The sequence below is a fragment of the Ornithodoros turicata genome, chromosome 3 (genome assembly GCF_037126465.1).
Source record: "Ornithodoros turicata isolate Travis chromosome 3, ASM3712646v1, whole genome shotgun sequence".
Lineage (NCBI taxonomy): Eukaryota > Metazoa > Arthropoda > Arachnida > Ixodida > Argasidae > Ornithodoros > Ornithodoros turicata.
In genome coordinates this window covers 103677835-103705550 of record NC_088203.1, presented here as the reverse complement: position 1 = coordinate 103705550, position 27716 = coordinate 103677835, and the positions used below count along the sequence as shown (strand labels likewise).

At 45.2% G+C, this 27716-nt stretch overlaps 2 protein-coding genes across 2 annotated transcripts in view; both read right to left on the bottom strand.

Moving 5' to 3' along the window:
- The window catches only part of LOC135389074 (fibrillin-2-like), a 61747-nt gene extending 48374 nt beyond the window's left edge, over positions 1-13373 (bottom strand). Inside the window, exon 1 of the mRNA XM_064619039.1 lies at positions 13119-13373. Within this exon, the coding sequence (XP_064475109.1) occupies positions 13119-13258 (140 nt within the window). The 5' untranslated portion in view covers positions 13259-13373. The remainder of the gene's footprint in view (positions 1-13118) is intronic.
- A 5859-nt stretch (positions 13374-19232) lies between these two features.
- On the bottom strand, positions 19233-22248 carry LOC135387597 (proline dehydrogenase 1, mitochondrial-like). The gene is made up of 3 exons (XM_064616718.1): positions 21961-22248; positions 20690-21117; positions 19233-20459 (listed from the first exon to the last, which is right to left on the bottom strand). Exons 1-3 carry the CDS (start codon positions 22226-22228, stop codon positions 19452-19454), a joined length of 1704 nt encoding a protein of 567 aa, XP_064472788.1. The 5' UTR covers positions 22229-22248; the 3' UTR covers positions 19233-19451.
- Between the last annotated feature and the right edge of the window lie 5468 nt (positions 22249-27716).

The following is a 27716-nucleotide window of genomic DNA, read 5'->3' as shown; positions in this document are numbered from 1 at the left end:
GGCATTAGCAATTGTTGCGAAGTTGCCCCAATGAGAACATATGGTCCCTTCAGTCACTTGATACTGGAGCCGTTTTCAGAACAAAAATCCGTTCGATAGATCGCCGTCAAAAATTCGTGAAGGAACACCATTTTTTTCGTTATTTTGTTCATTGCGCATCTTCGGAGACACGTCTTTTCCTTCACCCCCAATGTGAGAGAGTGAAAGAGCACACTATCGCCTCTTGGCGTCCTGGAAACAGATTAAAAGAAAACAGAAAATGCAACCCAAGATAACGGCAGTTCCGATAGAGTCACCCGATACATTTGTTTTTGGTTTGTTTCCGCAAGTTAAAGCTCATCTTCGACGCAGGAGGCGGCCCTGTGCTTGTTCACCCTCTCACACTGGGGGCGAAGGAAAGACGCGTCTCCGAAGATGCGCAATGAACAGAATAAAAAAAAGGGTGTTTCTTCACGATTTTTTTGCGGACGATCTATCGAACCGATTTTTGTTCTGAAAACGGCTTCAGTATCAGGTGACCGAAGGGACCAGATGTTCTCATTGGGACAACTTCTTCGCTTTTATAATTAAAAAGTTAATTATTGGAAGTTAATTAAGACATTGCCTTGGGAGTTTGCTAATGCCCTCGAAGTGCCCTTCATCATATGCTATATTGCAACTGATTTCATTTCTGAAAAAGTGATATATATATATATATATATATATATATTTTAAATATGTTCGCATTTAGCTGGGACACCCTGTACATATATATGTATATATATATATATATATATTAGAAGCTTAAGAGGGCAGTTGACCACGCTATATATAAAGCTTGTTCTTGTCACCAAACCCCCGTCCCTAAGTGTTAGTAAACTCCTCTGTGTTTTCCTGTAAGCTCTTTGTCTTCTTCTGATCTTTCCTATATATATATAAATGGCTTTTTTCCGCTGATTATAATTTACTGGCTTGTACTGTGGCATTGAGGAGTGCTCAGTCACCCTCCCAGGTGTATATCGCTCGCTGAGCGACCCCTGGTTTGCCAATTCGGAACGATGCGCAGCGACCCAGAGCTGACGAGCCGCAAACACGGCGAAACACGTGTCCTCTGGTGCTGTCGCATCGTTCCATGAGTATATATATATATATATATATATATTAGTATAGTGTACGCATTTCTAAGGTAGCTCTTTAAGCAATGATGGCTCAGGGAGCAAGGCTTGTACCACAAAGCTGGGAGTCGCACACTTTATCCGAAGGAGTCAGTCCCACCAATCGCATCCCGAAGCCACATAGAAACACTATATCCTTTCCGATACTAAACGTGGCCTTCGCGCAAACACAATAAATCATTAACCCACCGGAATCCGTGCCTGGCGGGACAATGGAAACTTTGTCTTACACGTAATTAGATTGGGGGGTGAATGGCCGAAGAAGCGATATACGTAATAGGCTTAGGATATCATGACACCCTGATGCCAGCGTGTCGTTATCCCAATACAATCGGATCATGTGTTTCGAAAGAAGAGATCCGCATCCGACCTGCATGCTACCTTCAGCTGAGAGAAGATAACTATAGACGTTTCGGTGCAGATACCCCATAGACTGACATTTCTGTCTTTATTGCTTCCCACATATTTCTGTTCGTAGCAATAGTTGCTTCGCGGCGCTCCCGCGAAAAAAAAAAAAAAAAACGCTGGATGGTGATGGCGATGTGATAAAGAAAACAGGAATGTGCATGTGAGTCGCGACAAAGTTTACCTCATCACACCTACACACACGGTGAACACGAGCAGATGAACGGGTTAAAGTGGAGGAGTGCAACGTGTAGCTCACTGACTGAACTGAAGCGACTTCCAGAAGTTGATCACGAAGACCGTACTGAGTGCTTTGCGCGAGTTTGTACACAGTTTTAGTACTAGGTACGTAGGACAGCGAGTGCTCACTGCAAACACGCTATATATACAACCAAAACTCTTATATTAGATGGGCATGATGACACAAAAGACAACCTGAACTATTCCGTCGTTTATATTCACGATTGCGGGGATATCCAAAGTGTGAGTTTTTTCGAATTCTGTCAGTAGAACTGGTGTATGACTACACTCTAAAGACAGAACTTCACCGCATAGCACGCTGTGCTCCAACCATTGCCAAGAATGATAGAGTTATCGCTTCTGATTCGAAGAGAGAGGGGGGCGTACGCCTTTTTGTGGCAATTTTCATACATCCAAATTGCCATAAAAAGGCGTATGCCCACCTCTCTCTTCGAATCAGAAGCGATAACCATATCATTCGCGGCAATGGTTGGCGCACAGCGTGCTATGCGGTGAAGTTCTGTTTTTAGAGTGTATACTCTTAAAAATGAACTTCACCGAATAGCACGCTCTTAGCCAACCATCATCTCGAATGATACCGTTATCTGTCCTGATTTGTTGAAAACGGGAGGCGTACGCCTTTTTGTGACACTTATCTTGTTCATCATTGTCGTAAAAAAGGCGTACCCCTCCCGTTTTCAACAAATCAGAGCATATAATTGTATCGTTCGAGATGATGGTTGGCTAAGATCGTGCTATGCGGTGAAGTTCATTTTTAAGAGTGTATGTGTGAGCCATCTCGGCTGATGCTTTAACGGCGATGTTGGTGTGTCCGGAAGTCATGGACGGCACCCTATGAGAAAGATTGTTTCAGCGCAGCACGCACACTGCGTGAAGTCCACCATTACTGCACTGTAAACTTTTTCACACCTTTAAAGGTGTGCGCTATGTACATTCAACCTGGTTGCATAACATTGCATCTCCAGGATGATATTTTACAAAATTTGGAAAGCATTACTAAAGAAGTGCAAGTGTCAGTGCAAATCTTGCTTTCATTATGTCTTGGATATCGTAGGTACGAGCTAATGCATATATGCATCGCCATCGATAATCGAGCATGCGCAAGTGTCTACAATACTGTTGAACAATGTTGAGATGTTGCAAGACTGAATTTTTGGAGGACAGACAACACTTGAGTCAAGAAAATTTGTGCGAAACCGTGCTCCATTATGATGTTACCAAAATTACACCTAAAAAGGCGTGCGCCATGCACGTTGTTACACCTTTAAAGGTGTGAAAAGATTTAGACTGTGCGTAGTGGCTGTTTCTCCAGTTTCGGTTTCTGTATATGCAGGTCATCCTTGACAGCACAGACCGCACGATTTAAGCTCGGTGCCCAAACGTGGTGCAACCGTTGCAGTCACGTACCCTTTCGAGCGGCCAGACACAAAGGTAAATGTCCCCCCAAAATTGAAAGAAAACCATTAATTGGGAGGCAGCTCACGAATTTAATCGTGGAGGCCAGTGAGAATTACCGTAACTTGACTACGCATACGAAATGGCTGCTTGACCTCACGAATAATATTCCCCTTTAATTGGCGTGTCTCTAAGACCACCCAGCGACTGCGGATGACGTCTGACCTCCATACGTGGCAGGAGTTTACAAACAGCTCCTGGTTAAGAAGAAAACGTTTCTGTGTCATCGTTTGCGATTAGACGGCAGAGGCGCAATATTCTTGGGGCTAGACTCAGGGTGAATCACTTACTGGGAGAATTCATATAAGTGCAAAAGCCCATGTCACGGAATGACGAACAACTCTCCTCAAGCAGTGATGGGCAAAGTACCTCAAAATTGTACTTGAAGTAAAGTACCAAGCACCTAGCAACTGTTGTACTTAAAGCGCAGTACAAAGTACCATACTACAAATGCACTAAAATAAAGTTTGCGAATTGCTTTAAAGTACTGAAATAGATTACCAGTTTAGATTGTATCACTGGACATTTCAACACTTAATTGGTAGTGATAAAACGTGAGATAATTATGTTTCGACTGTTATCTTTGGAGAGCTTTTAGCGCTTTTAGCTGCCAAGTGCTAGTTAGAAAACACGGATAGTTTACAGGTGAGTCACTAATATGAACCGAAAGAAATGATTTTTCGACAAAGTTTTGCGTTTGTATTGCCAAATGGGCACTTGAGTACTGGAAAGGAAAGTACCGAAGAAAGGTACTTCAAGTATAGTACAAAGTGCAGAAATTGAAATGTACCTTAAGTAAAGTACAGGTACTGAAAAACGTACTTAAAGTAGTACTTGAGTGCTTGGTACTTCAAGTACTTCCAGCCACTGTCCTCAAATTATGCAGGATAGAAGTAGAAAACAGTTTCATGCATTCGATTATACAGCAAGGGGGATGATAGAGTACATGGGGGAGATATTAGAGAACCGATACCGCAAATACCGGTACTCGTCCGGCTGGGACATCACGACATGCATCTACGCCAGTGAGGAGACCACGGAGGAGGTCACGTGGTCACCAGAATGAACAGACCACGTGTATCGAATTATACCTTTGAGTTGAGTTGAGAAGAAAAAAAAAAGAGAAATAGGCACTCATTACGAGAGCCGGCTACTACAATAAGAACAATGAGCAACAAAGACATTCAATCAGTCAGTTTTTTTATTCCCCCGTTTTTCTTTTTTCTTTCCTTCCTTTGTTTCGATTCCCTCCCCTTTTTTTACTTCCTTTTCTTTTTCGATTCCCTTTTTTGTTTTTTTTTGTTTCTCCTTCCTTTTCTTTTTCGTTTTCCCCTTCCCCTTTTTTTTGGAATAGAAAGCCGGCACTTTGCCTGGCTAACCTTTCCTTTCTTTTTTTCTTAATAAACATATCCCCCCCTCCCCCAGTCACTCACACACACACAGTCACACTGTCAGTCACACTGTGTCCACCAACTTGGAGTCCGCGCAAAATCGCACAAATGCCCGCATGGCGTGGAACTGATGGTCGGGTGTCCAAGGGCCCAGAAACTTAACAACATCGAAGGGTCTGTACCCAGCCGAGCTAAAGAAGCTTGTAGATACAGTCGGTGCTGCTGATACCGTAGACGTGGACGTGTTCAGTGTCCTCAACAGTCCCACAGGCAGTGTTGTACGTAGCGCCGTTACTAGTTGCGGCACTACCGTATCCGTTACATTTTTCGGTTAGCGGAGTAGAGATCGCACTACTTTTTTAAACTGGTAACGAAAAAAGTACTTCCGCTACAAATTTGCGGTAGCGCAATCTTTGAGCGCTACCGCTACTTTCCGAGCTGGGGTTCGCGACAACTCGACTTCGACCTATCATCTAGCCTCCACTCTGCCTGCCTTCGATCAAGCTGCCCGATATCACAACTCATTCTGGCAAGACCGGGCAAATAGCCAAAAGGAAGGCACAGAGGCCGTCATCTTACAAAGAGGATGTGCCCTCCACGTGTTCCCTATTTGGGATGAACCTTCTTGAAGATTTGGTGCATTGTGGGAGTTGTCTGCAAACTGACGTCACTCCATTCTGGAGCCGTCCTCGCTAGCTATGAGTCACGACATTCCAGATGACATGGCACCACGTGCGCTTAGGTGCTTGACAGTTGCCATTTCTTGTCCGCTGCAATGGAGGGACCATGGCCTGCTACAGTACAAAACAGTAGCGTGGTGTTCAGATGTCTACTGTGCGCCTCGGTGGGAAAGCTTTATCTGTGCGTCAAGGAAGTCAACGTCCAATTTGAAAAAGCACACCATGGTATGTTTACTAACTTCTCGTTCCGGGCAATCCGAGTTCTTTTTGTGACAAAGCTGTTGAGCCTTTTATCGGTAGACTTGCTTTGTGCTTTATTTGCTTTAGAGGAGGAGAAAAAGATATGCAGGATACCGAGTAGGCTTTAGTAAATCTGTAAAAAAAAACGGTTTTCAAAATTTTAGCCTTCAGGCAACCTACGTGTAACCTCCATTGGACGTCGATTTATTATTTTGAGATATTGTTTTATTTTATTATTTATTATTTTAAGACGTCTGAAGTACGTCATCAACGATACTGTTTGTTTCTTTCCTAAAAAGTAGCGCATGAAGTATCGCGTTACTTTTTACGGGTAACGGTAGCGGTATTCCGCTACTTTTAGGTACGTGTAACGATATCGGGATTTCGTTACTTTTTGCTCAGGTAGCGCGTATCGGTATTGCGCTACCTTTTTCGGGTAGCGGGTACAACACTGCCCACAGGTGCCACAGTTAGGTGAATCTGCCTTTCCAAGCTTTGGAAGAAGATGTCAGAAGGAAGTGTCCAGTAATTCTCAGCCAATTACGCCACTTACGAAAAACATTTAACTGGAACTCGTCGCATTCTTGGTCCCCCCCACCGCACCCCACCCCCTTTGCCGTGTTTGTCATCGTAGAATGCTTTTCAGCTATCGCTTACATGCGCCGTTACACTCTTAAAAATGAACTTCACTGCATGGCACGCTCCTAGCCAACCATCAACTCGAATGATATCGTTATCTGCCCTGATTTGTTGAAAACGGGAGGCGTACGCCTTTTTTGTGACACTTATGCTGTTCATAATTGTCGCAAAAAAGGCGTACGCCTCCCGTTTTCAACAAATCGGGGCAGATAACGATATCATTCGAGATGATTGTTGGCTAGGAGCGTGCTATGCGGTGAAGTTCATTTCTAAGAGTGTAGGACTTGAGGCTGTCACATTGATGGTTACCAGCACTTAAAATGTCCGACTGGACAATTTTGCTACTGCATACTACTAAAGGCGCTATCCGTCTGTAACATTTATTAGAGCGAGAAAAAAAAAACTACGTTAAAAATCACCTAGTATATTCCTTATCCTATGCTCTATAAACAACCGAAAAGTGCGCTTATGAAATCGGTTGCGCTAACATAATTTATCGAGTCCTACCACCGGCTGTGCTGTTTCCCCTGGGATTTCTGGAAATACCTTCCAAACCGTCCCCCTTGAAGTCGGCCCAGGACACTCACTGACCGCCCCCCCCCCACTTTTCCCGGTGTCCCATCGCCTTCGTGCTCACCTCTCTCCGTCTGTACACCGATCAGTTGCTTCACGGTGGTTACGCGAAAGACGAAACACAAAAACCAAACGATGCAACGGGTCATCCGCGAAACATCATTGCGCAATAGAGAACTGCTCACAAAAAACGGTGTTAGAAATGTATCGTCTACAGCGTCCGACCTTTCAACGTACGTGTCGAAACGTGCAATAAGAATAGCCGTGACCGCGCTGTATGAACACATATGGAAGAGCCATTTCCGCAATGCTCGACACGCCGTGTTTTCGTTTCGTGACAAGCGTTTTCTTTAGAGCCCCACTGACAGCTCCAAGGTTTCCAGGACAAGGATATGTACTGGATGCGTGGCTGCTCACTAACTCTTCATACTGTGCAGCGGAATGTCGAGGCGGCCCTCCTTATTTTTAGTTAGTTCATATATTATTATTTCCTCGTTTGTTATTGGATATAGTTTGAGAGCGGTGCACCCGAGCGCTGGATGGGGCACCAAGTAAGGAGTTCGTCATAGCGCTTACTTAGGCCCTAACAGTGTCTCGCGCAATCCTCATTCCTTTTGGACCACGCTTGGGGTCAAAGCTGCCTAGTATGAGCTAGGAGAGAGAGAGAAAAAAAAAGAAAAAGTTACAAAGGATCGTGTGAAAGACACTGGAAAGGGAGTGCTCTCGCAAAAATTACATAAATCCGATTATATATTAAAGAACAAGTTTTGAAATGAGAAGAACTCGCAAATGCATGGTGTTTGAAATCACAAACCAAGAAAGCATTAATTGGCATTGGCCATTGGTTACATTTCTTCCATTTTACGCGAAACATAAATAGAGAGTGACTTTTTTCGGGTTAAACCCGATTCCGCCCGGTGATTCCCCCCCGAACTGACCTCCGACCAATTCGGGTTAAACCCGATTTCTCCCCGAAATTCCAGTCACTATCAAACCCTCAAGTGACTCTTCCACTGGAGACGAAGAAAGGTCGCCACGTGTAACACATGTAAGAATGGGTCACTTACGTTCCCAGCAATACACCCATGTGTGTCAACACTGTCTATGCCTTCGGGTATTAGCGTAAAAAGAAAAAAAAGAGGAAATAACTTAGTAGACAAGAGGGTAAACAAAAAACACCCGATAACACCCGAAGGCACTATTATAGCCAGAGTTCTCCCCGCATTACAGATTTTAAAATAGCGCCCGATTTTTACCCCCCGAATCTCAGAAAGGCATTTAACCCGAAAAAGTCGCTCCCTAAATATAAGTGAGTTTTAGTGTATCTACGCTTTCCCCTTTGCGTATGTAAGGGATAGCGTTGGTGGTTCTGCGCACTGCGCGAAGCTCTCTTTCTGTTATGGGCGTGCGCGGAACCATCAACGCTATTCCTTACGTGCGCAACGGCGATAGCGTACAATGTACTAAAACTCTATGTTGAACAAAAGACCTGTACACGTCGAAGCAATGAAGGAGATAGAGTATATTCACGAAAAGAAACCAGGAAAAGCTCCGAAAGACGACTGAAAGAAAGTTGTCCGTGCTTCTTCGTGTCCACAAAAAATAGATGTTTCCAACACAGAACTGAGTGCTTTTTTTCCTCCGGACACTCACTTGTAAAGAGCGCTTGTATTAAGATTAGTTTCGTAGTACACTGTGAGATGACGTTGTTCAGGCATCCCCTGTTCGATATCAGCGTTCTTCTCCTCATTCATTTTGAAACAGAGAGTGCGGAAAATGCATCCGTAAGCGTCCTTCTTATCTCGTATTCTCTGACTGCACTTAACTTGGAACGCAACCGAAGCGGGATAACCGTAATCAGTCCTAACCTTTCCCACGGTTTCCTCTTATCGGGTTCATTTCGCATATATCTCGAGCGGAAAGCACAGCCCTTCTCCCCATCGGAATAGCCTTAGTTCTGGCGTTCCACAATGTGTGAGATGAGGTCCGCATGCTCCCAATATTGTCGCGGTGTGCTTTATACTTGATTTACACGCTTACCGGAAGTGGAAGATGCATCAACTTCCGCCAGATGCAGTGTTGGTAGTTAAGACAATTCACGTTTTGCGTTGCGATGCGACGATCATCATAAGCGACGGCACAGAGTTTGATTTGTGAATTATTTTTTCTAACCCAATACCAGAACTGAAGCTTAAACTCTCTCAAGTGAAACATTTAAGCAGCTTCTGATCAATTGCTGGTGGTCGGTTTGGAAGCTTTGATGTCATCGAGCAACAAATACATGCAGTGACGATGACTATATAAGGGACTTCCTTGAGGCTAACGCGAGGACACGCCCGGACCAATGAGGTACCGAGTGCGAGTTCGTATAAAACCCTCTGTGTACGCTGAAAAGAGTTGTGGAAATATATAAAGTATACGTAAGCAAATAAATGCAATCGGATAGTAAGAACATACGTTCTCTCATATACAATGGGAATAATAAAGAGTAATGCAATTTTCCGCACAGTCTTTGATGAACAACAACAACAACAATTATATTGTGATGATGAAGAGGGGAGGTTTTTTTTATGAGAGTCACACCTAGGGGTACAAAATCTGTTCTTACAAATAATATGTGTAAATTTATGCGATGCACTGCACAAAGGTAATAAAACTGAATATGGTGATATAACGTTTAAGAAAGCGTAAACAACAACAACAACAACAAAAAAAAGTGCACGAAAAGCTGCCGGAATATTCCTAAACTGGCTCTATAAACAGCCGAAGTCATCCGTAAAATAATACGGAAGTGCACTTCTGAAATGGTAGCGCTAACATAATTTATTCATTTAAAAAATGAGAATTGTTCAATTTGCGCGAAATAAGTCTTGGTAGGTAAATACAAGCGACTTCTGACGCTTAATGGGATAAACTTTCGGCCGTGGGCCTTTGCAAATTTCCTTACAGCCCTCAGAAAGTGACAGAAGATCTCATTTCATGCTTCGATCATTTTTGTGATCATTCACAAAATAATTTCTGCAAGAAAAATGTATTCATAATAAAATTGAAACAGTTAGGAGCATCTATAGTTTTAATGACAAGCTTTCGTGCAGACTTTCGTGCAGACCGAAGCTTGTCATCAAAGCCAGATGCTCCTAACCGTTTGGACTTTTTCCTGACTATATATACCTCCTTCGTGAACTTGACAGCGTTTTTGTATTTCGTCTATTTAGGTAAATGTAAACCATGCAATGAAAGTGCATCCATGTAAAAGCAACGCTGTTTCGTCCATGTTCAGTCATCTGCCTCCCACACATTCTTTTTCTTCTTCAACTGTGTCAAGATTCCCTAATATTTCAGATTGAAGCTATAGGTCAAGGTGCAACAACAACAACTTTATTTTAATGATGATGAGTGGGAAGTTTCATCGCAGGGGGGCATACTCTGCCCCATTGTTTGCGGTAATGTGGTATAATGGAATAATGACTCACATAACAAGGGGGGGGGGGGATGTTTATTAAGAAAAAAAAAAAGGAAAGTCACATAACACATAACATGGTTCACTTGAATCGTGTCGTGCACATGGTTGAAGAAGGAAGGATGAAGGGTGCATGCGGACCACCTCAAACGGTTTATTAATAAGGGCACATTTAATTATGAAAGGCCAATTACATTATTTTTCTCCTCTGAATCTTTCCGATACCAGATTGATAAATTTAGATGTCATACGAATTAGGATGAACGGTAAATTCTCGTAGATATTTCGCCATATTCGTAGACCTAAAGACCTAAACCTGCAGCGAAGAGAAATCTTCCGTTTGTTCTGTTTTTGAGCCGCGTTGGCGAGCGTTTCATGTTATCAGGTACGTTTGCTCCCAGACTAATTAAGATAGAGGCGAGTGCTACTGCACAAGGGGGGGCTTCTCGGAGGACACTCCGGTCAGGTGATTGTGGATGCAAAAGCGGTTCAGGGGGTGCAGGGAAAATGAGGTCGACTGATCAGACAGTCAGAAGGTGCTCCAAAGAAGGGTAATGCTTATGAAGCATTCATCTTCCTTATCTTATCGTTGAAGTGCGATGAGCGAGCTCCAACTCTCTATTCCGAGCAAGGATCAAAACCCGAAGCAGAGAGAATTGGTACGCAGGTTGAATTGTTTAAAGAAAAAAGAATGTTATGCTCGGGCAACGAAAATAAGTGCGGACGCATGCGATAAAACGAGTATAATTGGTGCCATGGCCAGATCATCTGGTGCTTATGATAAGTAGTCGTAGGTGATCAGTGAGGAGCTGATAAGGAACACCACTGCAAGTGTTTCAGGTGCAATTTTTTATGCGTCCTGAAATTAAAATAGCGCTAGATATTTCTCGGAGGAGATTTTTAGCAGATGGGGGAGCACCCTACAAAAACGATAGGGTAAAAGAAACTATTAAATCCAAGCTCGGCAATATGCCACTTCAAAGGAATAGAGCAATTGGCTTATCATATTTTCGGAACCGCTACCGTGAACACCCCCAAGCTTTTCCTCTTTGTTTGCTTGTTTGTTTGTGTGTGTTAGCACCGCGAAGCACCTGTGGCTATAAGAGGTGGATAGCCAGATGGAGAGAGCACAGCAAGAAGTAAAAGGACTCAGGGGGGTCGGTGCGAGCCCTAGGCCGACTTCAGGGGAAGCTATATGACATTCGTGTGGAAAGCTACGTCGGAAGGCACAGGGAAAACCCTTGGAGCCGATGGTAGCATTCGAACCCACCAGCTTCCACTGTTCAGCATCCCCATCGAGTTACCACGAACGAGCAGATGAGCAGAAATCTACTCGGTCATGCCGTCGGTAACTTCCGACTTATTAACCTAATAGAACTCTAAAGAACCTCTCAGTACTGACACCAACACCGAATGTCCTCGTCCTCTGTCCTAACGAATTCGTACGTCCAGTCGATGTCCTGAGAATATCCATCGGACGTACGAATCCGTTAGGACATTCTTTGTACATCCAGAGGACATGCGGCGTTGTTGGGGTATAACTTTTCAGAGCAAATATGTTTACTCATTTTTCTGGTTACAGTGAACCCTCGTTAATATGACCCCCGATAATCTGACATACGCGCTTTACAACCATACTCCTGGGGAACAATGCAGGGAAACCCCTGCAAATCTCCCCCGTTAATATGACAATTCCGCATTATGACCAAAATTTTAGGGAACGACTATGGTCATAATAACGAGGGTTCACTGTATTGACTTCATGCCACATTACCACTGCGAAACGTCTGAGCGTCTCACGGTAGTATTTCACATGTGAAACTACGGCACAAGTGGCGTGCGGTGCTGTTGTTGTTAAACAGTGTTTCGACGCAACACCAAGGTGATCCTCTATATAATAGCTTATGTTTCCGTGCTGTCATTTCTCAGTTTTTAGGAGACTGAAACGTGTTGGTGCATTTGATCGCGTCGCCCATGGAATCACGTGGAATCTGGCCGCATAGCGGTGGCTTATCGTCCGTCCACTTTGTCGCTTCCTCGTGAACGATAAGTGCCTCTCTGAGGGGACTCGCACCTTGGATACAGCATCTCTTCGTGCAGCAAGTATTCGAGCGAATGCAGAACGGCGTAATTCGAGACATCGGCGATAACGCACCACTTGTAGCACGCCGTTGGAATGTCTTTCTGGGACACGAGCACTCTCCTACTTTTTTTCCCCTGCTGGATTATGTGAAGCAGCCAGGTTCGAGCTTGTACTGACCAGTAAAACTATGTCCCTTCGCCTGTTGGCTTTGGGCTGGTACTCGAGATTGGCCTGTCTGAATCAGCATTCGTCTTATCTCCTCGTTAAATATTCTAGGCGGATGTTTAGCTATTAAGCGGCGATCACTGCAAGTATATATTCTTAGAAATCTACTATTGCGATTGGAGATGGTGTATATGCTCTGCGTAACTTCTTCACAGTGCTAACGAACAGATTCTCTAATCGTTGACTAAAAGCACGATGGATAATCTCAGCCGCCCTCGAGCTTTTTTTTCCCAGATGGCTCAGACCGAACCTTTCCCGGTATTACAGCTCTGTAAGAGGGGCCGCGTGTCACAGTCAGTTATTCGACATACTAATCGAACCATTTCTGGAACGTTTTCTTGTTACCACAGCAATCAGCATCGATGACATCCTCGTACGAAATGCCCTGGAGAGGCAACCTCGTAATGGGTGGACGTCATTGGCTGTTCTGGACAAATTCCACGAGTGTGGACGCCGAAAAAAAAAAAAAACGCACAATTCTATCCCCATGGAAGATGACCCCGAGCACAACCAAAAATTGGGTATCGATGTCATCACAGGAGTGTCACTCACCCGATCGCCGGTGATGGAACCCCCTGTGTGGTCCGCACACCTCCATCATCGCTGCTACTCGTCGCCGAACAATATCCCCACAAAGAAGTAGACACGATCAAAGAAAGTACGAGACACACCAATGTAGTCCAGGCGGACATTGTCTGTCCACCCCCTCGCACTGCCTATATGAGATCTCGCTTAGGTGGATCGTGCCCTTCTGTCCATGGAGAACCGATGCGTTCTTGCCAACGATTGTGCTCCGCCACCCAGATCAGTCAGCGGAGTTTTTTTTTTTTTTTCTCGTCCTCTCCCTCCGTTTTCCCTCTCTATCACCGCGTTACGCCGGTGCCCCTGGCGATACGCACGCTGATATGTCTGCTCTTTCTCTCCTTTCACGTCCGTTTGTGTTTCGCCCATTTCGTTATAACGAAATTGTTCGGGAAATAATAACTCCTTTGAGGACTTTGCCGTGGTACTTGAATTACGTCCGAAAAAGCAATCGTCGTCCTTCACGATATCGTGGATTGTAGTAGCTGTAGTAAGAGTACTGGGGACGAAGTAACGGCTAAAGCATTCAGAACTATGCGGTGGTCTACCCAGAATTTCGTCCCTGTGGTGGTGTGTCAGGCTCCACAGGGGGGTGGGGGGTGGCATGACTACATGCAGGGTACTCCCATGTACTTTTATGCTCTTTCGACGAAATATTGCGTAATCTTACAAAATTAGTGGATTAGTGTGTGTGGATATTTTTTTTTTTTAATGCGGTGTGACTGGTGTGTGTACGGGGTCTGGATACATCGCTGAATATAAAACTCGCGTCCCTCGCGTTACCTTTATTTTTTAAATGTAAGCTGGAGCGTCTTATCGTGTTTGTGTCCACGAAATATAAAGGCATCCCCCAGATCGACCCCAAATATTGCTCTAGTGGCCTTAATCTTGAACGGTGACGCGGCAACAAAGCGAAAGAAAACTCAACCTTTCAGATGGAGGTCGGGACTCATTACCTCAGAATCGAAGCACAAGGCTGGAGTACAAAGCTACTTTATGCATATTTTAACACAAAAAAATAGGCGCAAGTATACACTGCTTCGTGGCCGCAGAAACGTGGTGGGAAGACGCGTGCGTCGTTGCTAAGTGACGAACGCTCGGCGCGCGCGATGACGCCACAAAGCATTTGCAAAACTGAAACTTGTCCCCATTTTTGTAAAAATATAGCAAAAGTACATCACATTCGCTGATATCACGAAAACGCACACACACCAAAGCATCGATATTTCGCGTACTGCATATCTGAGTGACGTCACTTTATATTACGAACTAAAATACTTGTAAATACCAGTTTTTGACTCAAGTAACAGACACACCTAAAACCCGACTGCATTACGCTTTACCATACCGCGCCCGTGCATTGCATACGAGTGATATGAGGAAAAAGAATGAAGGTTGAGATGCGTAAGGTTGTTAAATGAAATACTGCGAAAGCCGTGCCTCGAGAGAGAAGCTTTTAGTGACACGTGACCTTGCTTTGCCAGATGTGCTTTCCGCACTATATTGCTGCGAGAATGAAAGGCGTATATTGACATTAGCTTCCTGGGCAAACCACTTAGACCAGGGCGCATTCCAAACGGCAGTTACTGCGACGCCGTACGACAATATCGTAAACTGAGACGCCAAAATCCATTAGAGACCATCTCTCTCTAGCGGGACTTTTCCTGGAGCGCCCAAAAGGAAATTCAACTGAACAACAACACTGTACGCTTCCTGAACGTCTGTCCATGACGGGGCTCCGTGACGAACGGGACAAGAATAATCAATTTTTTTTTTTTTTTTTTAAAGTTCCGCGTTAGCACGGCGAGGTATCTGTGGCCGTGAATGGTGTACGGGCGGGGGACAGAGACGAGAGGATAGTGGGGATGGAGAATTCGTCCCGGGCCAATCTCGGGGCATCTGTTGGAAAATCCAAGGAATGCTCAGTGGGACAGCTAGCACAGCCGTTAGCGGTATTCGATCCCACTGCTTCCCACTCTTTAGAATCACCTTGGAGTGTATGAGTACTCATATACCTACCTTGTCGAGAAGAGTGGAGACGTCGTCGTTCATATTCTTGTTTTGCTGCATAGAAGAATATTTGCTGAGGTTCTCCTGCATGCTTTCCAGACGGACATCGACAAAGTGCCCCGTGACGTGGGCACATGACGTATACGCAACTGGCAACGTCAATGGCTCTATTGAAGTCAGGAAGTTGATAAGTATGGTTTGTAGGCCAGCGGATTCCATCTAAAAGCAACGAGATTTACTTACGGCTACTTACCAAATGACCTGCCGGCTCTGTCACGACATTACATTAGTGAACACCGACATTATAGTGAAAGACAGCGTTCACACGGGCCAACTTTCTGCACCAACACGAACTAACGTCTTGTGAGCAACTTCTAGACGGTGCCGTCTCCGTGTTTTCGCGCCTTCCAACTCGGGAGCTCCGCAAACAAGCAACCTTACGTCGTGAGTTTATTTCGCGCAAGAGAGCAACATTGTCTTTAAAAATGCCTATTGGTATGTTTGTGGTGCGTTATTTTTTAAGAAAGAACAATTATTTGCGCCAGCAATATTGTTAGTATTATATGCGCCAGCGCAATTCGTACAATTTATTAAACTTTATAGGGTAAGTATTTAAAGAGGTTCAAACATTCAAATAATTTATTTTACTAAAAAAGACGCTTTCGGACGGTGTCCGTCCCTCATTAGGTGTCGTCCTTCTTATTTAGCAAAATAAATTATTTGAATGTTTCAATCTCTTTCAACACTTATCTTGTTCACTTGCGGGTGCTGTAGAATTTGCCTGTTAAAATAAGGTAATACGACACGAACGAAACCGCATCGCCATCGACAGTTTGGCTTATGTGATCCGGTCACGTGGCCATGGTCCTGTCGCTGATTAGTCGACGCTCGACCAACTTCTGAGTTGGTTTCTTTTATTCTTTCTTTTATTTATTTTATTCTTCTTTCTTCGTCTTCATTCTTCTTCTTTTCTTTTTATTTATTTCATTCTTCTTTCTTCATCCTCATTTATTTTCCTTTTTGTTGCGGAATAGCAAGCCGACGTCCCGTTTGGCTGCCCATTCCCCGTTTTTTTTTTCTTTCGTCTAATGAATATCCCCCCCCCCCCCCGAGTTAGTCGTGGTTGGTGGTGTCGACCGACTGCCACCATCTGCAAAGTTTGTCCGAGTTGGTTAAGAAAGATGGCCCGTGTGAACGCTGCCGAACCATAGGAGTCTCTCACGTACGCCTTCCTATATATACTGTCGTCTCACCACTCAGAGTCAGCCAGAGTTGTTTCGCGGTGCTAAGGGGAAACAAAGAAAAAAGAAAATGAAAAGTAGTCTACAAATCCATGTGTCAGGGCAGAAATCTGGTCGACGATGTCATGCAGGACCGTTTCTTCTTCAAGAAGAGATGTTCTCGGAGACGCAGGACTGTGTGGGAAAGGAGTCAACGCATTGAGTTACGACCCCTCTTGGCGAACGTCAAGGCCTTCTTGCGAGGTCTTCCCAGACCTGGAGGTCGACGACTTTGCATCACGCCTCTTAATATCTGCTCTTTCTTTCTCCACTGCACGGTGTCATGCAGGTGGCATCGATAGCAGGACGAGCTAAGATAACTATACGAACTACACGAAACTAGCTAAACTAAACTAAAACCTAAACTAACTACGCTAGATTGAGAAATTAACGAATAATATTCAGCACGCGAGCTAGTGCAAGCGTTGTCCCGAAATCCGAACGAATTTGCAGGCACACCTATACCGACACTAGAAGTCAGGTTTACTACAGGTCTGATCGGCCTTCACCAGGCTGGTTAATAAATTCCTTAGACTGCTTTCGCTTTGCTATCACATAGTCGTTTAGAAGGAAGCCTCGTTGCTTACATTGTACGCATGCACGTTGCGAAAGTATTAAAAATATCTACAAAAGTGCTAGCGTTAAAATTATATGAAAGCTATGATATTATTCAGAAACATTTCCTTCCAAGAGAAATTGTTTCGTTACACGACCGTACATTATCTGCATGTATAGAGCCATTCATACACCTTCTCAATACTGCCGCAACTGACCTCGCCAGTCACGTAAGAACGCACGCACACAAAGATATATCTCGTCCTATTAATAATAGACGCAATATACGTAGCGTGAAAGCACAGCCATCCTTATAGTAGTACGATATTCCCCTGTTCACAAAAACCGGCCCCAGCAGAGTCACACATGTCGCAATAAGCGGCTAGTTAGACGTGGCTGCTGCGTGGTTTATGGACCATTGAGACGTCGCGCGTTAGTGGTTCGACATTGGATGAATGCCCCGATGTCTCGTCAAAGGTGAAGGTGACCCAATCCGATTAGGCAGCCCTCAATGGAAACATATTTCATCAATTTGCGCGGTGCTGAGATTTCGTGTTCTGTCTGAGCTTTCTCTCTGTTTCGGGCCAAAGACGGAACGGGGATTTTCCGGTGCTTCGGGAACGAAACAGTCGATGAAGGAGACTTCTGATGATTGTATACAAGGCATTGTCTCGTGGGAGCCGCTGATGACAGGCTACTATAGGCTGCCGTCTGCTCTTCTGTCTGAGAACTGTATTTAAAAGCTCTTTGTGTTTACCTTTTGTATTTGTAAATATTCGCGTTACGGTTAATGACACTTCCGAACACGACTTCGATTTCAGTAATGAATTGTGTAATGTATTCTAACTAGTCTTTATTATTATTGTTACTGTCGTTGTATTTCATGTTAGCGCCGGAAGTGGCTATGACGAGGTGTATCAGTGTGACCCTTACAGGTGTGCTGTGTTACGATGCCCGCCTAAGCGTGGACGTCTACAGCAATCAGATCCACCACCCACATGTGTTGAGCGATTGAAGGAGAACTGTGTATATATTCGTTTGGAGACGTCCATCGGAACATCTCAGACAGCACGACCAGTAGTGCGATTTAATCCTCTGTTTTCTCCCAGTGCATGGTGATGAGGGACTAGTACATTTATTTTAGCCTCTATACGGGGAAGCTTGATAATATATAAGTGTCAGAGCCAGTCTCAGCACACATGTAGATCTCACGATACTTCAGACTTCTTACCTCATTAGCGAATATTCGGAATATCTATATTCACGGAACGAAGTAATCGTCACATTACGCGCGACCAGCAAGCTCGTGAAATTGGTGGTGGTGGTGGTGATGGTGAAAGGGCTTGCCGTTGTCGGCCTCACGTATGTGGGCAACGTCACAACTGACGCCCTGGGGAAATGTGCGTCCTGGGCCGACTTCTAGGGGAACTGTGCCGACATATGTCTGAAAGCGTCTGAGGAAAACCCAGGAAAAACCCCAGACAGCACAGCCGGCACCGGGATTCGAACCCGGGTACCTCCCGTGAAATTGGTTGTGGCTTTGTGACATACGTTTCTTAACCCTATTAGACGGGCAAAGCAGGACGGAAGCCAATTTCCTATTAGCGCGACACTAAACAGCGAGCTCTCCTGTCCTCTGTGCCCGTTCCCTGTAGGTCTCATTGTCGTTGTGCCGACGCAATGAACGGATCACATAGACACACTTTATTCCGATATGCAGTATAGCTGCTAGAGGGATGCGCGTTCAATTCCCCCTTCCATCCAGCCTGCTTTTCCCCACGCTGCCTGTCAGAGTCGATTGCTTTCCCTGTCTAATTCCAGCCTCTATTCCTGGCTATTGCACCCGGTCGTTTACCGCATATACACTCGCTTCCACGTACGTAGTCCACGACGTCGTCTCCCACTGAAGCAGCATTTGGACGTGGCTTTCCAAGCTAAAGGTCCGCTCGGGAAGTAAAAAATATTCTTTTTACTGAAATTAAGTTTTCTAGAGAAAAGATAGGTAGCAAGTGAGCTGGTCTGTTCATTTTCCTGGATTAAGGTTGCGGACCACGGCTGATCGCATTTTCAGTAGTCAGATGTGCCGTGTGAAGACGTCAGCCGCGAACAGCATAACATACTTGGTGGTGGTGCGATGTTCAACGGAAGAGGAGTGAGGTCTGTCATACTTAGGGAACGGACTACTATACCTTGTGGTATCGTAGTCCTAATACCTACACCAAATGCCTGGCAGAATTATGTCCTATAGCTTCCCCGCCAATTACTCTGCAAAGGACGCGTACGTGGTTCTTGTGGTTGACACAGTTGTATTTACTAGCGGGTCCCCTGTACCGGCCTACACATCATGTGACACAAGACATATTGTAATAGAGCAGAATCAATAATACGTTTTCAAAGAGCAGAACCTCTGTACGCTTGCATATATGGAGGAAGAGCGTTCATGAAACGATCGGTTCAGTCATTTTTTCACGGACAACCTACGAAAAATCTCCCGCCTCACCATCCTTACCTCCTTGGACAACTTATCGATCACGCTATTATTCTCCACCAGCCTTCTGGACAAATAAGGTAGGACTTCTAAAACGGGTCCATAGGGCACGTACTTGTACACCGAGTACCCAACTGCTCCTAACGGAAACGACAAATAATCCGCCATGCCCAATAGTTGCCCAAAGTTAACTTTCCCATCCCTCTTCTCTATCCTGAGCTCCTCCATCAAACGCAGCGCGTACTTGATAGACTCTTCGCTATGCGTAGCAACGAGAACGCTAACTCTCCCAGAGTCTTGGAGAAGGTCGGTCAATGCGCCGTGGTACATAGCCGTCGTTGCGTCATAACTAGGGTTAATCGGGTCTTCGTAACCCTGTTCCTTCGCTCGAAGCCGTTCGTGGTCCATGTACGCTCCTCGGACCAACTTGACCGCAAGGTGAAAGCCTTGTCTTCTGGCAAGTTCCAGGGAGACTCTGACGTCGCGGCGAGCGTTTTTGAGATAGCACTGGTACGTGTTAAATATAACGGGGTGTTCTTTGTTGTACACACGCATGAGTTCGAGAGTAAGCCGAGAGATTGCCAGCTGAAAGTAGCTCTGCTCTGCGTCCACCATAACGGACACTCTCTTCTCTTTAGCAACTTTGGCGATGGTATGGAGGCGCCGCATCATGTTCCGAAAAGCAACCTCGTCGTCCTCTCTGAGGACGGTTGCCAGGGGTTCCATCTTCCCCGTCTTTACGTCGGGCACTTGGAAGAGCCGCGTTATTTCGACCGAGCCCCCGATGAGACCGCTCCAGGAGAAGAGGTTCATGATGCCCTTGTTGTCAAAGTCCATCTGCGAGAGCCACTCGTCGAATTCTTTGCGGTTTCGTGTGATGTGTAGCTTCTCGCCTAGGTTTTCCGGCGTGATGTCAGATAGGGCCACTGGCTCAATGCCGGTTGTTTTCTTGAAGAATGTTCGGCTGCTCTGCACGACCTACGGACCAGTCTTTGCGTTAGTTCATGTTCTATGCTTTTACACCACAGCAGTATGTCTTCTATTAAACGAGGAGGACATATAACGAGCATAACCCTTTGTGCTGCATCCACCGCGCTGATGGCACTGCGAGGACATTCGTTACGGCGCTTAGCATGATGCACGTTACAACATGATGTTACAGGAGACAAGGAGTGTATATGAAAAATCTACAAGCTCCGCAACGTTACCTGCGACAATTGCAGCAGGACATGCGGCTTCCCCAACGCCGTGAGCTTGAGCGCTGCGTAGGCATTCCCACTACCACATTCCGCCAGAGCCTTTATCCTATCTATGCTATTGAGCACAGCTTGCATATTTTCCTCGCATCGGGCCTCGTTCTGGTAAAAGAAGCAGCGTGCTAGAACGCGGGGACATCGTCTGTCCACGTACATTCGGTCTGGTCGGTACGGAGGACTCAAGGCGTTGAAATGGCTGTTGTCGTCCAGAAGCTCAGCAGAGTCTTTTTGCAGGTCTTCTTCGACGCTGTAGTCCAGGATGGTGCCCACACCATTCGAAGCGAGCTTCTTGGCCAAGTAACTTACTTCTTGCAGAGTCTCCCCTCCGGCAAAGTGTTTAAAGATGGTCGATCTGAGGAGTTTCGCGAAGATGTAGTCTCCTGTTGATGAAGTTTATATTGTCAGCGGTGTTGCATCATTTACATTGGGACGTGACAAACAAAAACGCAACCGAATAGTAGTCCCAATAATATAGGTCGGCACTTGTGATTCCTGCTCAATGGTGCTCACTCACTCCCTGCTCACCTAACCGTTTGCTCACTCATGCTCACTTAGCTCCCGCTCATCCCTCTGTTTCTTCTCTCATGCTTGAATGAATGAGCATGCTGATGAGTGAGGTATGGTCACGAGACAACAATGATCATGAGACAACAATGATCATGAGCGACGCGGTTGTGTACCATATAGGGTTCTTTAGCGTGCGCTGATAAGGCTGCACACGTCACACCGCGGCTGGGTTCGAATATTTGGGTCTATGAGGAGGACTGGACAGCCAGGTAGATTTCGAGATATCAATAATGCCTACCTATACCTATGGATACCTATAGCTAAACGCCGCAGACTGGTCCGACGTGGATACCTCGATCTCACGCGACAGGAGTGCCAATTTCCATGGCTACTCTACCCTTGGCTACTGTTGGCAGTTGGCACTAGGCTACTGTTGGCAGTTTATGCGAGAGTTTGGTTTAATCCTGCATTTGTTCCGGTTAAGAACACAATAATAATTCGTATATGACACTCGGATTATATTTTTTTGCACTTGGACCAATTTGTAGGTTAAATTTTTGGCATTTCAATAATTTCGTTTGGCACACAGGTTAAAAATGTCGAATTACAATGATCGGGGACACCCGTTGTGTAAGAGTATGGTAGTATAAACCCATCATAGAACATTCCATTACAACCAGCAGGCCATTTGCGTTTTGAGCGAATAAAAAACGAACCCAAAATACGTCGACTGAGTTTAAGCAGTTGTTCCTGATGCCGTACGAGAAAGCTGAAGCTGCACAGCTTGAGGACGCCGTAAGCTCGGATGAGGTCCAGTAGCGACTTGCTCTTGTAGATCAGCTGCAGATCGTCGAAGTTAGCGATGGTTTCGTGGTTTGTGGACGTTGATGTCGTGTTCTTCGACGCATGTTTCTGGCGAATGTGGATGCCGACTGACCTTAGGATGTGGCTTACTACCACTTTTAGGCCTCGTTTCAGTTGCATCGTTCAGGCCCTCGAGGTTCTTCTTCCGCTTCTTCTTCCTTCTTCTTCTTCTTATTCGACCTCAGATGCTGGCCGTTCCTCTGTTCTCTTTCTTTTTATACATTAACGAGCAATGCTTACTATGATGAGGAAGAAGCTGGATCCCGTTATTACCGTTATCTCACGGTTTTTAATCTTTAACCTAATCACTTTATCCTCTCTTACATCCATCCATTGATCCGTGGCCTATTGCATCTGGCTGTGTGCCACAGCAAGTAGAAGAAGAAGGGTAAATCATGTTGCACAATAGCAGCGCCAACAACACTAATAGATACGTCCTATTATTTAGCATTATATACGCGCACGACCATGTAGAACACCAGTTTTTTTAACGTGCACTGGAAATTAGCAATGTTAGAATGTGCAATTTCAATAGAAATTCAATAGCAATTTAGCTTAGCAATTTTAGAATGTACGTGCGCATTTTCCTCATTTTAATCGTCGATAGAATGTTTGATTTTTCATGCACTATTCAGAGACGACACAGAAAAGCCCCGAGTTGTTTTTAGAGCTTCTGAAGCTTCCATTGCTCAGTGTATTTCTGGCGCGCAGCAGATCATCTAGTAGTAATAAAGGATAAACGGCACGGGGCAATGTTTCCAACCCTTATGCTTTTAACACTTCGACGAATAATTGCTTGATAGAAGATATGTCGAGAGATATATATTACGATAAGAAACGGTAGGACTAATGCACAAATGTAGGACTAACGCCGCGGTATGCAAGTAGGTGCAACAAGGCACTGAATGCGGGCAGAAAAATGTACCTAATAGGTGCACGTTTCGCATGTAAATAGGTACGTTGTAAATAAATGTATTCCACACAGCGTCTAGCTTAGCACATCGGGTAAACATTAGGTAAATCAGGTAAACAAAAGAAGTACGAGGAAATATTTTCCTTGTATATTTAGCTCGTGTTTTCCTATACTCCTGTCCGTATATTTAGGGAGTGACCTTTTCGGGTTAAATGCCTTTCTCGGATTCGGGGAATAAAAATCGGGCGCTATTTTTGAATCTGTAATTCGGGGAGAAATCGGGCGATAGTTGTGCCTTCGGGTGTTATCGGGTGTTTTTGTTAATCCTCTTGTCTATTAAGTCATTTCCCAATCTCTCTCTTTTCTTTTCTTTTTTTTTGCGGGGTCGTGACCTTCCAGCGGTAATTCCCGAAGGCATAGACAGCGTTGACACACATGGGTGTATTACTGGGAACGTAAGTGACCCATTCTTACATGCGTTACACGTGGCGACATTTGTTCGTCTTTTGTGGAAACGTCACTTGAGGATTCGTAGTGACAGGAATTCGGGGAGAAATTGGGTTTAACCCGAATTGGTCGGATATCAATTTGGGGGGGGGGGGATCGGGTTTAACCCGTAAAAAGTCACTCCCTACGTATATTCCGCGCACAAAATACGAAGCGTACTTCGCAAAACAGCCGTTTAGAAATCAGCAATCCCAGCAACACCAGAGGAAACGCGTGTAACTCATAAGAAAGCCCTCGCTCGTTCCCACTCGGTGGTTTATGACCATTACAATGGCAAGGCCGCACACCTCGGGGCCATGTGTGAAGAATTGTAATTTTGGATCGACTTCGCCACCCGCAGCGGAACTAAAACGTTCATGGAGCCTCCCCTATTAAAAACACATTTCCGTCACAACCCGAAAGTACACAATACAACGTGTTTGTGGCTTCCTTTCACTGCTTGGTTCACCGCTCATATTAACCCCGCATATCTTTCAGGGGGTCTTGTTGTGGATACAGCATTGGAAAGTGTCTCCATTAACGCGTGCCTAGATTTCTCCAGAAACGCCTCTATGTCGAGGTCACGCATTTACTTGTCGTTACTTCGCAATGCGTCGGACTTTATGGGATGTGATTGCATTGAAATTTAATGCAAAGCGGAACCTTTGTTGCACGACGCACAAAACGATATTGTTTCCCTCAGACTTTCAGTGAAAATAAGTTGAATTATATGTCTCTGCATTACCAAACAGTAACAGAGGTTCCTTCATGTTAAGCTTGTTATAGTTCATGCTAGGTCTGCGCTCTAAGAAAAAAAAAAAAAAGAAAGGAAGGAATTGCAGCTTGTAGTCCCCTAGATTGCAATTACTGCCCGCTTTAGTCCTCTAACCCCGAAATTTACTCCCCCAGGACTACAAATATTCACCGTGCTTCGGAAATGGTCTCCTGAATGTAACAGTGTACGTAAACATGTGCTCTTCGTAAATTTGATGGAATATCTTAAGTAAAAAAAAGGGTTAAAAATTGGGCTGTTCGGTTTTCTGGAATCATGATTAAAAGCGTTAAAACCCCAGTGCCGGGGAGCTAAAAGGACAGACACAGACACAAGCACTGACTGGCGAACCAAGAACTTTATTATCATTCAAAACCCGCTTAAACCTGATCTTCTCGAATTCAGCTCCGCCTTCTTCTCAAAGTTGTCCCTACTCCAACTGATCTGCCTGATCACGTGTTCTAACGAGGCCTTGTTGTTCCTTCCTATCAATAGCTGAACGATCTTTATCACCAAGTAACTGAGTATCTTCATCATCTTAAGTAACTAAGCAATTTTCCACCCACACAGAGCAAGAGAGGGTTAGTGGTTCTTTCCTGACAAATTGTGCCCTATGCATGTCGCAATATTTTATATCACTCGAAGTAACACGGTTGACGGTTTAATTCAAAGTATTTTCATCATAGGTGTACCGAGAGGGGGGCAAGGGGGAAGCGTGCCCTCCTTGGAGCACCAAGGTCACTTGTGAAAATTGTGCGTTGTTTAGTTAGCAATCACTCATAGGTCGTCAAGATCGTTCGCAGATGTCATAATATGAGCCTCTGAACACACGCGCAGTCCTCAGCGTCCGTCTCAAAGAGGTTGGGACGGGGGGGGGGGGGGGGGGGAGGTTGCACGATTTTGCCCCGGAAGCACGGTGTCCCCTTCCTGGAAAAAAAATCCTGGGAACGCCCGTGATTTTCATTCAGGCGCATGTATTATGCACCTCGGCCTCGGTGGATCAGTAGGTAGCGTCTTCGCCTTCTGATCCCGAGGTCGCGGGTTCGAACCCGGCGGAGGACGCCCGTAACTTCGTGGCAGGGTACAACTTGCTCAGCAGCAACCCCCCAATTATTATTAAAATGTACCTGGGGCTGTTAGAACAGAGCAATGCAGTCCCCAGTCTGTGACATTCATTTAACCCCGTACATTTAGTCCCGAAAAGGACTAAAACTATAGCGAGTGACAGCAACATAAGTCGTACATTTGAACACGCCCCCACACAAGAATCGCTCCGCGCGCGCGAATGTAGTGCAGCGCGGCCAAGTATGGACTGGGGGGAGAGACAGAGAGCCGGCACTACATCGTGAAGCGGGGGCGTCGTGCAAAGGCTGGTAGCCAATCGGAGGAGCCTTCCACGGATGAGTGGGCGGTCCCAATTATAGGACTTAAGTTGTCACTGACTATACTACTTTTTTCTTTTCTTAGAGTTTGCGCACAGCGACATGGCGATAATTCCCCCTCGTTTGTGGCAAAATATCTGGAAGTCAAACATCTTTAGAGAGACCCAAGAAAGAGTTGAACGTTGCAAACAGTGATTTATCCAGACCGCACCCTACAGCCCTCTAACCCCCCCCCCCCCACCCCCACCCAAATGTTCAGCGCGCGACACCCCCTAACTTAGGTCCCCTAACTTTTTCACCTGTGTACCCCTACAGGGGTGCCCTTGCGATTTCAGCTTTAGACACATATCAGTAATGATATGTTAGTCTGTAATGACGTAACTATGATAATGACCCCCCCCCCTCCCCCAATTTTTGCAAGACCCCTCCGTGCTTGGGATTCTGGATAAACCACTGCTTGCAAATATTTGCGCGAATGGTCGTACAGCAATTAGCTGGCAAGGATGGTATCACTTAAGACGAGAAACAAATCAGACATTTGTTGCTCCACAACGTATGATCCTGTTCGTATTGTAGGTCAGCGGATCGTCAAAATTTAACGACGACTTCTGTTCAGACAAAATGTTACAACTCCAATCCACGATATCCTTAAAGAAAGGACCGCAGATGTGCTGACTGAACGGACAGCAGTATGACGAGCGAAACGTGAATACAAAAAAGAAAAAAAAAGAAAAAGAAAAACATGTGTCCGCGGCGTGTGTGAACAGAGAACATGAGCGAAGACAGCTCCATGAGCTCAGTGATAGAGGAGAGGAGGTTGGTGACACACAGAACGGCAGTTATGGAAGCAGCGATCGTGACGTGACAGCCGGATGTAGTTGTCTCGTGAACGATGCAAAAGTATGTCACTGGCCTCCTTTCAAACTCCAAATTGAGTTTTCATTTCAAACTTGCGCGTCCAGTAGCAAAGGTGAGAACTCCGGTGAAACCTCGGTAAAAGAAGAAGAACTCCGACAATTAGATTTTTCCCACGACTCTTACGAAATGTATTTCACGACGTGCATTATAAAGCTGTAATGGAAATACTGAAAACGTTCGTCATAAGCACCGGGCTCAATAGAGCGATATAATTAACGCAATTATTTTATTAATTAACAATTAAATAACAATATATGTTTACTTTTTGTTTCCGATGCGCTCCAGCGTAATATTATAAACGGTAGCGTATATGCACTCCTTGTACTATACTTGTACACGCCATATCATCATCCCATTTATATGCGTGCGCCCGCGCGCGCGCGTGTGTGTGTGTGTGTGTGTGTGTGTGTGTGTGTGTGTGTGTGTGTGCGTGCGTGCGTGTTGGCGCGTGTGTTTGTGCGTGTGCGTGCGTATGTGTGTGTCTGTGGTACGTACACACACAGGCACGCACGCACACGTTCGCACACACGTGCACACACACAAACACACGCGCGCGCACGGACACACACACACACGCACTCATATAAATGGGATGATGATGCGGCGTGTACAAGTATAGTACAAGGAGTGCACATACGCTACCGACCGCAACAATACCCAGGGTGAGTGATATTTTAGAAATGTAGTAGAATGGACGAAAGTATTATCGACCTGTCGGGTACACGTGCCAATCAATGTACAAAAAACACCCTTCTTGCGATATTTATTCTAAGGAAGGGTATCGGGCTTATATTCGCTGCTTCCGTTACTGTTTTCGGTAACGAAACGGCTCTTATGGAGCTGCCTGTGGGCGCCGAGGCTTCGAGCCGTCTACCTTTTCTACTTCGTTACAATACAAAGATGAATTGAATGTGTTCGCCTGTATGTGACTGAGAAACATGAAGGAGAAGAGGAGGAAAGAGTGAACACGTTTCCTTGTGGATCTTTTTGAAGCCTTGCATCTTTATCAGGAGGTGTCGTAATTGCGGTATCTCGGACCGGAAATCGGAAGGTGTGTGTTCGAACCCCCATTTCTCGTGCCTTTTCATCAACCTCCGTCCATTCGTTGGAATAACTATCGAGATAACTAACTAGAAT

Bases quoted from the DNA above. Each gene is read 5' to 3' on its own strand.
- LOC135387597 (XM_064616718.1), bottom strand. From the start codon at position 22,228: ATGCAACTGAAACGAGGCCTAAAAGTGGTAGTAAGCCACATCCTAAGG. The intron at 21,118-21,960 runs GTTCGTTTTTTA...CTTCATCAACAG, and splicing joins ACTCAGTCGACGTATTTTGG to GAGACTACATCTTCGCGAAA. The intron at 20,460-20,689 runs GTAACGTTGCGG...ACTGGTCCGTAG, and splicing joins TCCTGCTGCAATTGTCGCAG to GTCGTGCAGAGCAGCCGAAC.